At 57.8% G+C, this 13,478-nt stretch overlaps 1 protein-coding gene across 8 annotated transcripts in view; it reads left to right on the top strand.

The window, feature by feature from the left end:
* Window positions 1–13,478, top strand: part of ACOT7 (acyl-CoA thioesterase 7) — a 103,837-nt gene that overhangs the window by 38,278 nt on the left and 52,081 nt on the right. For 7 of the 8 annotated variants that reach the window (XR_008996858.1, XR_008996857.1, XM_036925394.2 and 4 more), the window contains 2 exons: window positions 5,623–5,779; window positions 10,330–10,421. Coding sequence is in view for 6 of the 8 variants with exons in the window: in XM_036925394.2 (XP_036781289.2) it covers window positions 5,623–5,779; window positions 10,330–10,421 (249 nt within the window). In the remaining 2 variants the exon portion in view is untranslated. The remainder of the gene's footprint in view (window positions 1–5,622; window positions 5,780–10,329; window positions 10,422–13,478) is intronic. The other variant, XM_057499661.1, reaches the window with a different exon arrangement.

Below are 13,478 nucleotides of genomic sequence, written 5' to 3'. Positions count from 1 at the left end.
TGGCAGGGATCGTGGGCGGGGTCCATACCCCAGGGGCCCAGTGCCCCTCTGTGCAGCGCTGGGGAGGAGTCTGGCGGAGCCCAGGCCTGGAGCCTTACCCTCCCGCACCCCCAGCCCTGGGGGCTTCCAGTAGCTCCTGCCCGGTCAGCCCTGGTCGGGACTCCTTGCAATGGCGCTTGGTTTTGGGCTCAGCGAGGAGGGACGGGGAACTACCAGAGACTAAGCCGCCTTTCAGCCCCTCCCCCTCCATCCTGGGAGCGTTTCAGTTGTGTCCCCCCCCACCAGCCCTCACAGAGCCACACTTGTGCCGGGTAGCACCGCCCTGGTCCTGGCCCTCCCTGCCCTGCCTGATGCCTGGGTAGCTGTGGGTGCCTGTGAGGCCCAGCAGGCACTCAACGCGCACCTGCGACGGTGCCAGCTCTCTGCAGCTGGGACAAGGCCGGGCGTTCTGCTTTGAGGGCTTTAGGGCAGGTGCGGGCATTCCGCCTGTCATCTCCTACCAGTCCCCCAGGCCCGAGGGAACTATTTTCTCTGAACAGCAGGGCCCAGGGAGAGAGGGGGCAGGTCTAGCACACTGCTACCTGGGGGCCAGCAGGCTCTTAGTACCTGTGGGTCACCTGCTGTGCTGAGAAGGAAGATTTCATGCTGACCAGGGTGGGTGTGCATAGGTGCACATGCAGTGAACCAAGCCAGGGTGATTGTGTCCCAGTGGACACAGGTCATGGGGCCTTGGCACATGGGGGTTCTGGGCTGGGCTGCACCACCCTGTGAAGGGGTCACTTGCCAGGAGTTTGGATTTGTTTGGGTGCCCTTGGAGTTCCTGGGGCTAACCTGGCTGTGTTCAGAGAGCGCCCTCTGGTGGCCACGGGCCAGACACAGTACAGTCTGAAGTAGGCCTGTCAGGAGAGGCTGGACACGGGGGAGGAGAAGCCCCCGGCCTGGAAAGGCGGGGAGAGGAGGGGCTTAGGGCGCCAAGGAGGTGATGGGGCGATGCCCTAAGTAACCGCTACCATTTAGGGAGCGTTTAGCGTTTTGCAGAAGTTCTGACAAGCGTTAGCTCATATAATGCTTGTGACACCCCTAAGAGGTAGAGGATATTATTTTTATTATCCCCATTGCACCCCAGGTAGGGAGAAAGCAGGGCAGACCCCAGAGGGGAGCTGGAGGCTGGGCTGTGAGCTGAGGAGCACACAGGAGGTGCAGGCAAAGAGGTCAGCAGGGCCAGGACATCGGTGGGAGGGGCAGGGGACAAAAGCAGATGGGCCCCTGTTAGTCCACACACGGTAGTCACACAGATCTTTAGCAGGGGACGTGTGTCCCTTCTGTGACCTGGCGCACTGACAGACTGGCCCGAGGGAGGAGGCCCCGGGGCTCCTACCTGTGCTGTCCCGTCGGAAGCCTTTGGGCCCGGCACGGGGTGGTAGGTGGTGGCCTCATGTCTGCTCTTCCAGGTTGGAAGGCTACTTATTCTGAATCTTAAGCTTGGTTCTCTCCCAGCTTAAAATACTGAAGTATTAGAGAACCTTGTTTCCTGGGCGGTGCCTGGGAGCCTTGCCTGTCCTCATTTTGTTACACATGATGCTGGGAGAGAAGGTTTTGCTATTTTGCAAGCAGGGTGGCCTGAGAGGCGGATTGGCTGCCGGTGACTTTGCAGTTGGGCAGGGGTGCAGACAGTACAGGCCCGGACCCAGGGTGGCTCCAACTTGAGTGTGAGCTGCTGTTTCCCAGGACCGAGCAGGGTGCTGGGCCCACCAGGCATTCTACCTGGATGCTGGTGTGATCCAGAAATGCCCAGGGGGCTGATGAGCATTTGCATTCAGTATGAGGCCCTCCAAGCTGTATGTGTCTCTGACTCCCCAGCCTCAGATGCATCCGTGGAAAACAGCCACAGACCTTCTAATTATCATCTACTCCGGAAGTGCCTCTACCACACACCCAAGGAAATGGCGTTGCATTGCCCATTGGGCTCACATGCCCCGAAAATCCACAGGGGCTGAGTTCCTGAGTGGCCATGGGGCTTTGAGCCAGGGTAGCAGCTTCAGAAGCAGAGCCAAAAAGAGCAGCATTGGGCCCTGGCTTCAAGTCCTGGCCCTGCTACTTATTAGCTCTTGACCTTGGGCAGATAATAAATGGTGCCAGGCAGCTGCTGCCAGGATTCAGGGGGGCAGTGCATGGAGAGGAGGGGTGTGAGTCACCCCTCTCACAGCCGTGGGCATTAGGCAAGTGAACGGAGGGTCCAGAAAGAGTCAGCTCTCCCTACCATTCTTTGAGCTGCATCTGCCCCACACCCACGCAGGCCACTCTCAGCTGATGCCAGAAGAGGATGCAGCCCTGTGTGACCTCTGGAAGCCATGTAACTTCTAGGCCTCTTCTTCCTCACCTGCAAAGTGGGGTTAAGAGAACAGTTGAGAAGATTGCGTGGAAAGGATGGTCCAGCACAAACATGGTTGCCAGTGCATTGTAAGCTCTCCGTAGGGGGGCTGTTCTGGGCACGTGCTTCCCCTGTCAGCAGATGGCCAGCGGCAGCCACTGTTCAGATGCTGGGCATCCACTGATAGCCAGCAGACAAAAGTTCCTGCCTCGTGGGGTTTACACGCTAGTGGTGGCAGCAGGCCGAAGATAAATGAGCAAAATGCAGTGTCCAGGAGTGAAATGCTTAGGAGAAGGACAGCTGCAGCTGTGAGGGAGCAGCTCTCAGGGACGGCCTGGGTGGAGGTTGTATTTACACAGAGGCTGGAGGGAGGCGAGGGGAGCCATGTGTCTGTGGAAAGAGTAGCCCAGGCAGCGAGAAGAGCCAGTGCAAAGGCCCTGGGGCAGGAAAGCCAGTGTGGCCTGAGGGAGTGTCCAGGGGAAGGCGGAGGAGATGAGGTCCTGGATCTGGGTGATAGCAGAGCTGGTCAGCAGTGCTCAGATCTGGAACCACCCAGAAGGTAGAGCCAACAGGATTGGCTGCCTGTGTCCAGGGTGCAAGAGGAAGAGCAGGGTCGGTGGGGGCTGCAGGTTCTGAGCATGACAGGAAGCAGCCCGGGTCATTGACCGAGGAAGGGAGGCTGTGGGAGGAGCAGCCCAGGGGCAGGTCCAGAGTGTTTTTGAGCTCATCCTGCTCGGGGGGCTAGTTAAGCCTCCAGTGGGAGCCGTCCGAGTGGCCCGGTCTGGAACTAGAGCCCCAGGGCTGCGTCATGGCATCACAGGCACAGGCTGTGTGAGCCCACCAGGGTGTGTGGAGGGGGTTCCCCTGCCCCTCCCAGAGCTCCAGGGAAGCCCCTCACAGCCCAGCATCAGCCCCTGGAGCTGCCTTGGGCTCACAGCCCTTCTCCTGAGCCTCAGACTTCTACATCACTCTCCTGGGACCACCACGCAGAGGCATCTTCATGAACCCCCAGGCTCAGTCCAGGGAAGGAGTGCGGAGGAGCAGGGGCTTGAAGCATAGGTTCAAGGCTTGTATCTGTGGCCCAGGTGTACGATCTGTGTCCCCATGTGGCCTCAGGCAAGCATGCAACCTCAGCTGGAATCTGCACCCCAGCTGTCCTCCCCAGGCTGCTCCCCAAACCCCACTGCCGTCCTCTCCACCGCACCTGCCACCATGGGGCATTGCCCTGTTTACTTATTTCCCCTAATGCTGGTGCAAAGTGCAGTGCCTGGCTCCATAAACCCTGAAGATGAAGGAATGCCTATGTAGCTATAAAACAGCCCAGGTCTGCCCAAGGCTCAGACCCTAAGAGATGGGAGAAATAAGCTGCACTTTTTCCATTAGAAAGTACTAAAATACATGCATATAAGTTTCCTTATATGTGGGGGCATATCCATACCATAACTTATTTAACCACTTTCCAGTGAGGGTGCCCTGTTTAAACCTGTCTTTGGTCTTACAAGTGGCACTTGGATAATTCCTGCTCCTTCGTTCCTGCTGCTTCATGGGCACTTGCCTTTCCAGCTCTCTGCCAATGGGTGGTGCTGTGGCCACGTGCACGCGCTTGGGTGGAAGCCTGTATGGGCACGTAGCTGCACTGAGGGGTGGGCAAGGCCATGCAGACCCGAGTGGGCGAAGCCGCCGCTTAGCCAAGAACCTGCCCCAGAACTCACGACCTGCGTGCTGAGAACCACGTGGGAGGGGCTGAAGATGGTCCCCTGGCTTCCCTCCAAAGAGGCAGGTCCTGCCGGGGTGCGCCAGGAATTTGCCAGGTACCATCTGAATGAAGCCTTGCGTAGGTGGGGAAGCTACACATTGGTGGCTCAGGTGCCACCAGAATTTGACCTGACCGTCACCCGCAAGCCTGGTATCACCAACCCATCCAAAGGGGTGCTGAGAGGGTTAACTGAGAAAGTGAAACCCAGAGCTGGCACGGGGCCCCAGGCAGACTCTCAGAAGTGAGCCCCTGCCTCCCGCTCCCTGCTCCCCACCGTGCCCAGAGGTAGACAGGGCATCTCAGACTCATGCCATCCAATGTCCTTAAAAAAGACCATTGCTTTCTGGTAGAAAGTTGTAAAAGTGCCCAGTGCTCTGTTTGGCAACAAAGGCACGCAGCCCCACTGCCCAAGCCCAGGCTGGCTTCTGTGTCATTCAGCTCAGACGCAAGATGAGGCGACTCTCGGTGTCGCTGCCCAGGCACCGAGGCCACGGCAGGCTCCGCCGCCCTGCTGAGAAGTGCTCTGAGGACGAATACCAAACTGTCCTTTCAACCCAGGAAAAATCCCCAATATGGAAAAGGATGCCCATCATAGGGTTATTTTATAATAATAAGCAACTGGGGCCGACCCAAATATCTAACAACAGAAGAATATTGTGTTTTTCTTGGCCATTGGAAGTATTTTTGCCGTGGAATATTGTAAAACAGCTGTCATGGAAAGCTTTGCGGTGAAGGATGAGGGATGTCCTTCACGTGCTGATAGAGACTGAGCTCCATAGCAGAGTGGGCAGTGCCCATGGTTGCAGCCCCCCATGTGGGCTGGGGCCCCCAGTCGCTGGGACGAGAAGCAGGCTTGGTGCCGTGTACCCGTTGTTAAAAAAAAAAAATCCTCAATTTTGAGTCATAAGAATGGGTTGCCTGTTTGAAGGATAAATCAAGTGTAAATAAAACTAGGGATTGCAAAGTTTGTCATATGTGGGCAGGTTATTTTTCTCCCATTGGGTGAAAAAAGCAGACTGTGGAAGTGTCTTATTTAGCTTTTGCACAACTAATAAAACTAAGACTGGGAACCAAGGAGCGAACATATGCACAGTAAAGCCCCTGTTCCCGGGAACGGGAAAGAGCCTGAGAAGAAGCCACCGAAATAGCCCAGCTCTCTGGAGGGGGGAGGGATTCCCCTCCTCTGCTTACTTTTCTGTGTTTCCCAAGTTTTCCATAATGATTATGTATGTCTTTTTCACTTTTCATTATGGAAGTAATGTTTTCTGTAGAAAAGTTAGGAAAAAGAAGAAAAAGCCACTTTCAGCCTGCTACTGGGTCGCCTTGGCCATGGCTGTGGAGTGTTCCCACTGGGCATTTCTCCAGGGCTTTGCATTTGGGGGTGTGAGGTGCCAGTAAACGGCACTATTTTCACAGTGGAAGAAAATAAGGCGGCTTTTAGGGAGCATTGCTGGGCGGGGCTCGCTGGACGGGGCTGACCCTGTGGTCTTTTCAGGAGCGCTGCGTGGCCGCCCTGGCCCGGGTGGAGCGCACCGACTTCCTGTCACCCATGTGCATCGGCGAGGTGGCGCACGTCAGCGCCGAGATCACCTACACCTCCAGGCACTCCGTGGAAGTCCAGGTCAACGTGATGTCCGAAAACATCCTCACAGGTAACTCCTGCGCGTGTCTGGCCAAGCCAGCTTGGGGAAAACAGTAACAGCCAGGCGGTGGCCTCAGTGCACACACCCTGGGGGCTGGTTCTGCTCCTGGAGTGCGTGACCGCCCTTCGTTCCCACCCCCACCTGTGAGCAGGCACTTTGTTGTCCTCGGTTGGCAGACATGACCACGGTGCGCAGCGAGCCCAAAAGCAGGCTTCAGGCTCTGGCCTTGAGTGTGTGCCCACTGCCTGTTCTTCCTTGCTGGTGGGGTGGCCTGGCAGCCAGCTCGTCCAGGGCGAGGGCATGGGAGCGGACAGGAGGGCACAAGCCACCCTCCGGCCTCGTGGAGGACACTGCCCAGGCCCTTTTCCCAGCTCTCCACCCCAAAAACGAAAACCAGGCTTAGGCTGAAGCTCACTGGGTGAACCTTTGACTCTGGTTTGATCTGAATATTCTCTTCCTCAAGTGGTAACCATGGAAACCCCTTTTCATCCTCCCCCTGGGTGCTGCAGGGGAGTGTGGCTCCGGTTGGCACTTGCTGCTTTTTATAACCAGGCTGCTGCTGAGGAAGCCAGGCCCCTTTGTTCCCCCGCTGCCCACCTCCCCGTCGCAGGCCCTCCTCTCGTCCCACGCACAGCAGTGTCTGCCCTCGTTCTGGAGGAAGGAACTGCTTGGCGGTGGCCGCCCAGTGGGCCTGCTCGGAGATCTCTGAGGGGCCCAGGCTTCTCCCCCAGCATGGCCCAGGAGCACCGCTATCTGTAACATTCCAGCGACCTCAAAAGGACTGGACGCAGTACAGCGAATGATTTAATAGCTGAGCAAGGGCCCGAGGTGGGGAGGCAGCTGGCAGCCTGTGCCCACTACTGCCCTGAGCCCTCCGTGGGGCAGGCGGCTGTGGCATTAAAGGGGCGTGGCTGTGGTCTCAGAGCATGGCACGGATCGGGATGCCCGGATACTGTGTTCCCGCACCGGGGCCCCACGTGGCCAGCCCCCGCTTCTGGCCGTGTTTCGGGCTTGACCCCTGCAGACAGAAGAGGGGAGGTCGCTGTGCTCTCTGCTTCTCTTGGTCACTGGCTTGTGGTTTCGCAGGGTCAGGGAGTCGGTGGCTTCAGGAATGGGGTGGGGCTGCTTTACAGATTTCCACTAGCCGCACCCCGTTTGGCCCAGGAGGAGCCCCATGACCAGGAAAGCATCTCACCGTTAGCGAGTGGAGATGGGGGCCCAGGGGGAGCGGAGGGCGTCTCTGGGCTTTTGTGGTCTGGCCCGACCTCCGCACCGTGGGTCTCAAGGGACGTTCTCTGCCGCGCGGGGGTGGAGCCCTGGCGTCATGTGGGCGCTCTGGGCTCCCTGCAGCTCACGGTCGGCCCCACCACGAAGGGGGGCCCAGGCCGGGTGGTCCGCAGTCCGAGGCTGAGGAGCCCCGCCCTGGATCGGGAACTTCTAAGGGAAAGAATCATTTCTTCTTCCTGGCAACTTTTGTTGGCTTATGACGGACGTGGACTCGATGTTGATGAGTGAATGAGTAAAGGACGGACAGAGGTTCTCAGGAAGGTCTGGGTTTCTCTGCTGAGGCTGGAAGTCCCCAGAGGGTTCTGTCTAGAAGGACATGCTCTGATTCCCTCTCTGAAGGGCCCCACACTGTGGGGCACGAGTGGACACAGGCCCCAGGCTCTTGTCTGGAGCCTGTGTTGGCAGAAGGGCAGAGTGATGAGGCGGCAGCCCGCCACCCTGCTGCTGAGGGTGCTCGCCACCTCCCCACTTCCCTTGGCCCTTGGCCTGGCTCCTTCCCTGCGGGATGTGCACACGGAGCCCCGTCTGCCTGTGGGGGAGAGAGCTGGCCACGAGGAGCACACCGCAGGTGTCCACCTCCTCGGACATGCCACCTGCGTTGCGGTCCCATCATCCAGGTGAGGACACGGCCTCGGGAAAAGCGGGGGCCAGGTGCCTGGTGCTGGTGCTCACCTGGTGTCCCGGGATAGGGCTCGGCCACGCTTGGAGCCCTGAGGGCTGTGGCTTTCCTGCATGTCCTGGTCATCTTGCCCAGAACCTCCTGCTGGGGGCTGATGTGTCCTTTTCCGTTCCGTGACTGGCAGGCCTCTCTCTTTCTCTCATTGCTGCCTCTGTGTGCCCGTGTCTCTGTGACCCTGTGTCTCTCGAGGCCTTCCTGTGTTGGTGTGTCTCTCTCTTCCCACGTGTCGACTGGGGTGAGAGCCCTGTGAAGGCTGGGCTGTGGCACCGTGCCCACCATAGTCCCCCAGTGCCCAGGGCAGCAGCTGGCCCAGCAGGCCCTCTGAGCTCTGGCAGGTGGGGAGACTGAGGTTGGTGGGAGGTGACACAGACAGGGTCACTTGCCTGCTCACGTGACATCGCTGCGTTTATTGACCCCAGGACATAGCGGTCCCCGTTCTGTGCATGCCTGCAGGTCAGGGCTGTGTGCCTGTCAGGAGCAGCTGAGTACACACACGCAAGCAGACGACCAACAAACCTTTGCCTTTGAGATGCCTCATTCATCTCCAGCAACTGTCAAAATATTAAGCTAACTGGGAAGCGATTGCTGTGAATTGCTCCAGAAAATAGCTGGGAGCTCTTAAGATTTTAAAATAGATGTTTTTAATGCTGCAATTGTCTTTTGATGGTTTTATTAAATGATGGAGGGAGTACAATTAGCATGTTTTGCCTCATTTGCTCCATGGTGTTCATTTAGGTCTAGAGGAGGACCACTCCGGGTTTCCATGGAAACCAGCTTGTCAGGCGGGCTCCCGCTGAGTCAAACAGGAAATCTTTATTCCCAAAAGCAGGTTGTCAGATTCATTCCCAGTCAAAGTGCACTGAAAATATTCTCACATTATTTGCCTGTGGTTCCCCAGCACAGAGAGCCTGTTGTAGTGTCAGGGCCCAGCACCGGGTGTTCTGGCTGGGCGTTAGGAGAAGGGCTGGGGCATCCATGGGCTTGCCCTCCTTCTGATTGACCCCCCGAGTCAGCGTGGCTCTTGGGGCTATAATTAAAGGAAACTGACATCCCAGGAACTCCTGGGGAAGGTGGGTCAGAGGAATTGGTAGGAAGCTCGCTCCAGGAGGGGCTGGGGAGGGTTGCCGGGGCTACTCCCCACCTTGCCCACCTCCTCTGTCGTTTCCTGCAGTTTTACTGTTCTCCTCTACACTGGGAATATTCCATGTTGAAGCAACTCCTTTTTTTAATAATTTTTTTATTAAGGTGTCATTGATATACACTCTTATGAAGGTTTCACAAGGAAAACAATGTGGTTATTACATTCCCCATTGCAGTCACTGTCCGTCAGTGTAGTAAGATGCCACAGAGTCCCTATTTGTCTTCTCTGAGCTACACCGTCTTCCCCGTGACCCCCCCATACCATGTGCACCAATCATGATACCCCACAATCCCCTTCTCCCTCCCTCCCTACTCACTCTCTCCGACCCCTCCCCTTTGGTAACCACTAGTCCCTTCTTGGAGTCTGTAAGTCTGCTGCTATTTTGTTCCTTCAGTTTTGTGAAGCAACTCCTTTTTAAAGGCATCCTTGCAAATACTTTACTGAAATTACTGGGATCCAGGTGGCCCAGGTCTATATCAGAATGGCAGCCAAGTTGCTCTGTGACCCCATGTAAGCCCCTTGACCTCTCTGGGTATCAGACTCCTGTACAAGTGAGAGGTGTGCACCAAGTGACCTCTGGGCTTTCTGGCCCGTGGTTCTTAGCCCTGCTGTGCTGCTACCCATTTTTCAGCCCTCCATCTGGAAGCTTCTGGATTGGAGCTCTGAGTCAGGTGACAGTAAGTCCAAGGGTCTGGCGTGATCCCTCCCACCTCGATGGACAGGCCTTGCTGGGCTGCCAGGTGCCACCCTGCCCCTCTGCCATGGGGGCTCTGCCTGCACGTCTCCCCAGGCTCCCCATCCATGTGCTGCTGACCTTCTGGGTCCCTGCCTGGCCTGGCGGGAGCTCTTCTGTAAGAATTTAACAGGCAGACGTTCCCTTTCTGAGCGTTGGACATCAAGTTCTTCAGCGAAGTGTGTTTCGAGTTTGAAATTCAGTGTCAGCTGGGATCTAGTGGAAAAGCAAGTGGCCTGGTGTGACCCCGGCTTGGCCCTTCTTTTTTCTGGGAGGGGGCCGCTCCCTGGGCCAGTCCGCCCTTCCCCAAAGCCCTTCCCTGCGCCTGGGGCTCCTCTGAGGCTTCTGCCCTGTGTCAGTGACCTTCCCTCCCTCTGTCACGACACCCCGGGTGCCCCAGTATAGAGTCATGACCTCCAGGCAGAGCCCCCCGTGGTAGAAGGTGCTGGAAGCCACAGGCCCGGGACCCCCCTAGGCTTACGCCATGTGATCTAAAGTCTCTCCAGCAGCCTCTGGGGAGGGGCAGCGCTGGGGGTGCTCCCCAGGCAGGGGCGCCCACAGCCTCTCCCGGGCTCAGTGCCCAGGCCTGCACCTTGAGTCTAAAGGCCTTGCGGGTTGGGAGTTGGGGGCCAGAGGTGGTGGGGTTTCCACCCCGCCTGCTGTGTGCCCAGGCACCCTGCTCTCTACCCAGGCCATCACTCATGTGGTTTTCTCTGAAGGTACCAAGAAGCTGACCAACAAGGCCACCCTGTGGTATGTGCCCCTGTCGCTGAAGAACGTGGACAAGGTCCTAGAGGTGCCTCCTGTTGTGGTAAGGAGACACCTTCTCTCTGGGGACAGATGGCAGAGGCCTGGTCACTCGGGGTGTCCCAGGGGAGCAGCAGCGGGGCTGGGGGCCTCGGTCTGGGATCTCCAGTGCGGGTTGAATGCATGCCAGGAGTGTGAGTGTAGGCTGCCCAGACCCCACGGATGCCCCTCCCGGAGGACCCTTTATCATGTCCCTGACTGGAGTAGAGGCAGTGGGTGGCACCAAGCCTCGTCACCAGGCCTGCCGAGAGCCGGACCTGCAGGCTGCCCGGCCCAGGCCCGCTGCTCCTCATCTCGGCCCCTGAGGAAATGGGTGCCGGGACATCTCTGTTTCGGCCTCCGCTCTCCCCCACCCCGTGGCCCCTGCTGGCTCCCGCCTCCTTCCTTGAGTCCCCTTGGCTTCTATTCGGCTGTGGGCAGAAGCGTCTCTGTGTGAAGGGAGTTCACCACGTTAGTTCCCGGGGGCCCCGTTGTGGGCGGGCTTGGTGGGCAGGTGTTTGGAGGGGGGACATTTGGCCGGCAGAGGGATTTATTCCTTCCCTGAGATCACTCCCCACCCTCTCCTGTAACTCCCGCATCCCTGGGTGTTGCTAGGATACCCGTGAACGCTCCTCCGTGGAGGCCTGCTGCTCCCAGCTCTCCCACCTACGAGGGAAAAAGCAGTTCTTGGAGGAAGGCCCCCTGGGGCTCTGGCAGCACCTGCAGGGGCATGAATTTCCCGTAGCTGAGATACACATAGTTCACATTTTAAATAATGGGACTGGGAAGCAAGCACACAGCCTGGAGCTGGTGCCTGTGCTCTGCTTAGAGGTTCCCAGAGAAGCCGGTGCCCCAGGCGCCCACGGCCCCTGTGGGAGACCAGCCTGCCGGCCCTCCCGTAACCCTGGGCCCCCAGGGCAGTGAGGGGCTTGCTCCTGGTGCCATTGCAGATGGAGGACTGCAGGGCATGCTCCCTGTGCCAGCTGGGTGTCGGACAGCCCCTGCCTGGGCCTGGGGTTGGTCTGGGTCAGGGTGGGTGGCTGCTGGGCTCCCACACATGCCACCTGTCTGCGTTTCCTGGGGCTACGGTGACAAAGTCCCACAGTGGGGGCTGCAAACAGCAGACTCTCATTCTGTCATAGTCAGGAGGCCACAAGTCCAGGATCAAGTGTAGCAGGGTCAGGCTCCCTCAGAAAGTCCTAGTGGAGGATCCTTCCTGCCTCTCCCAGCTTCTGGGGGCTGCCAGCGCTCTTTGGCTTGCGGCGTACTCCACCCCAAGCTCTGCTCTGTCTTCCAGCGTGTGTGTGTACGTGTGTGCACGTGTCTGTGTCTCCATCTCCTCCTCCCGTGGACACAAGTCATTGGGTTGAAGGGCCATCCTGCCCCAGAAACCATCTTAACTACACCTACACAGACTCCACTTCCAGAGAAGGTCGCATGCGCAGGTTTGTCCCATCTGGAGCAGGTGGACAGGGATTTTGATGGGACTCTGGTTAATCCCAGGGCTGCTCCTCAGCACCCCCCCCCCCCCAATTCTCTCTGGATCTGCTCTCCGCTCCCTGCTGCTCTTTGAGATGCAGATTGATTGAGATTGCCTCATTTCCCCTTGACACTGACAGGGAGGGAGTGGTGCGGGGCGTCTAAGACCCAAGAAGCAGGAGTGAGGCTGCGGCCCAGGGATGCTTCCCCTTAGGAGTAACAAGTGCGCCTACCCCCACTTCCATCTTTCCCACAAACCCCTTGGTGTTAAATTAGCCCATCACATGTTAGATACTCAGGCACAACTATTTAACTGATTTAATTTTCAGATGCTACAACATTTAGAAATCTTTGGCTTCAGAGCCATACTGTACATCCTAAGGGGCTGATACCGAAGGAAGATGCCTGGCAGAACACATGAGCAGTGCCTCCTTCCAGCTCCTCAGGGCCTAGAGCCACTGGGTCTTTCACCAGCAGGGGAGGGCAGGGTGTCCCCCCTCCCCACAGGGACAGGGCAGCTCTTCCCCCACATCCTGAAGAAGCCCCATAGCTTTCCCACCCTCTGTGTAGCTGGGTTTGATGAGACAGAGATACCAACCTCACAGAGGGTGTGTTGTGTTGTAACCGCTTGCTGGGCGGAAGCAGAGAAGGCTCCAGACAGGAGAAGCCACTGACTTCCAGCTGCAGCAGGTGCTGGTAAGTGAGCTCTCTTCCCCCCACACGTGCGAGGCCCATGTAGAAGCCTTCAGCTGATTTGAAGTACAGGTCTGCTCCTTGCACGGGTGCAGCGCAGCGGGCGAGGCAGTCCTGAGAAGCTCAGGTGCCCTCCAGCCCTGGGGAGTGTCACGCTCACCTGCTGGTGTGGCCTGGCCACCAGGCTTCCTCACATCCTGCCAGTGCTCCACCCAAGGCCTCGTGCCAATCTCTACAGGGAGCCGTCGTTCACTTAAGAACACGTGCATCTCTGTCTCTGTGTGTCCCACATGCCTCTCATGCACATGTACATATTACATGTGTGTTTCACACCTTTAACACAAGTGTAGGTATCACACACATTTGTATGGACACCACGCACAGAGCACACACCTCACCCCGCCCTGCCACACCTGCGCATGTGTGGATGGGCTACCGCCATGTGCATCTCCCTGAAGAAGCCCAACTGCAGCGTTATTTAGTTTGGGACCTTCTTCCTCCAGGAACAGGGACGCCAGTGTCACTGTGATATGAGAAAGAGGTCCCGGTGGGGTTGGAGGGCAACTGCAGCCCTGGAGGCGCTGGGTGGCCCCTGGAGAAAGGACACGGGTTTTTTTCAGTGTCTGAACATGGACTTGAGTTGAGTCTTGCCCAGACCCTTGATTGAGCATTTGAGCTGAGCTGGCATCTGCCTAAAATCAGCAGGGTTTAATGAGCCCTTCGGGGTGCAAGTGGGGTACCAGGCCAGGCCATCGTTAAACTGTCCCAGTGATTTTTATCCCCAGACTTAAAGTGAGCCAGGAAGCACTTGTGAGGAGGCTGTGTTCTGTCTGCAAGGCTTGTGTCTGGACCAGGGCTTCCATCAGCCCCTGTGTGAATGCAGTGGCCTGACAAGGGTGTCGAACACCAC

This window comes from Manis pentadactyla, chromosome 4 (assembly GCF_030020395.1).
Source record: "Manis pentadactyla isolate mManPen7 chromosome 4, mManPen7.hap1, whole genome shotgun sequence".
NCBI classification, from domain to species: Eukaryota; Metazoa; Chordata; class Mammalia; order Pholidota; family Manidae; genus Manis; species Manis pentadactyla.
Note: the sequence above shows the minus strand (reverse complement) of the source record. Positions and strands in the feature narration are given on the sequence as shown.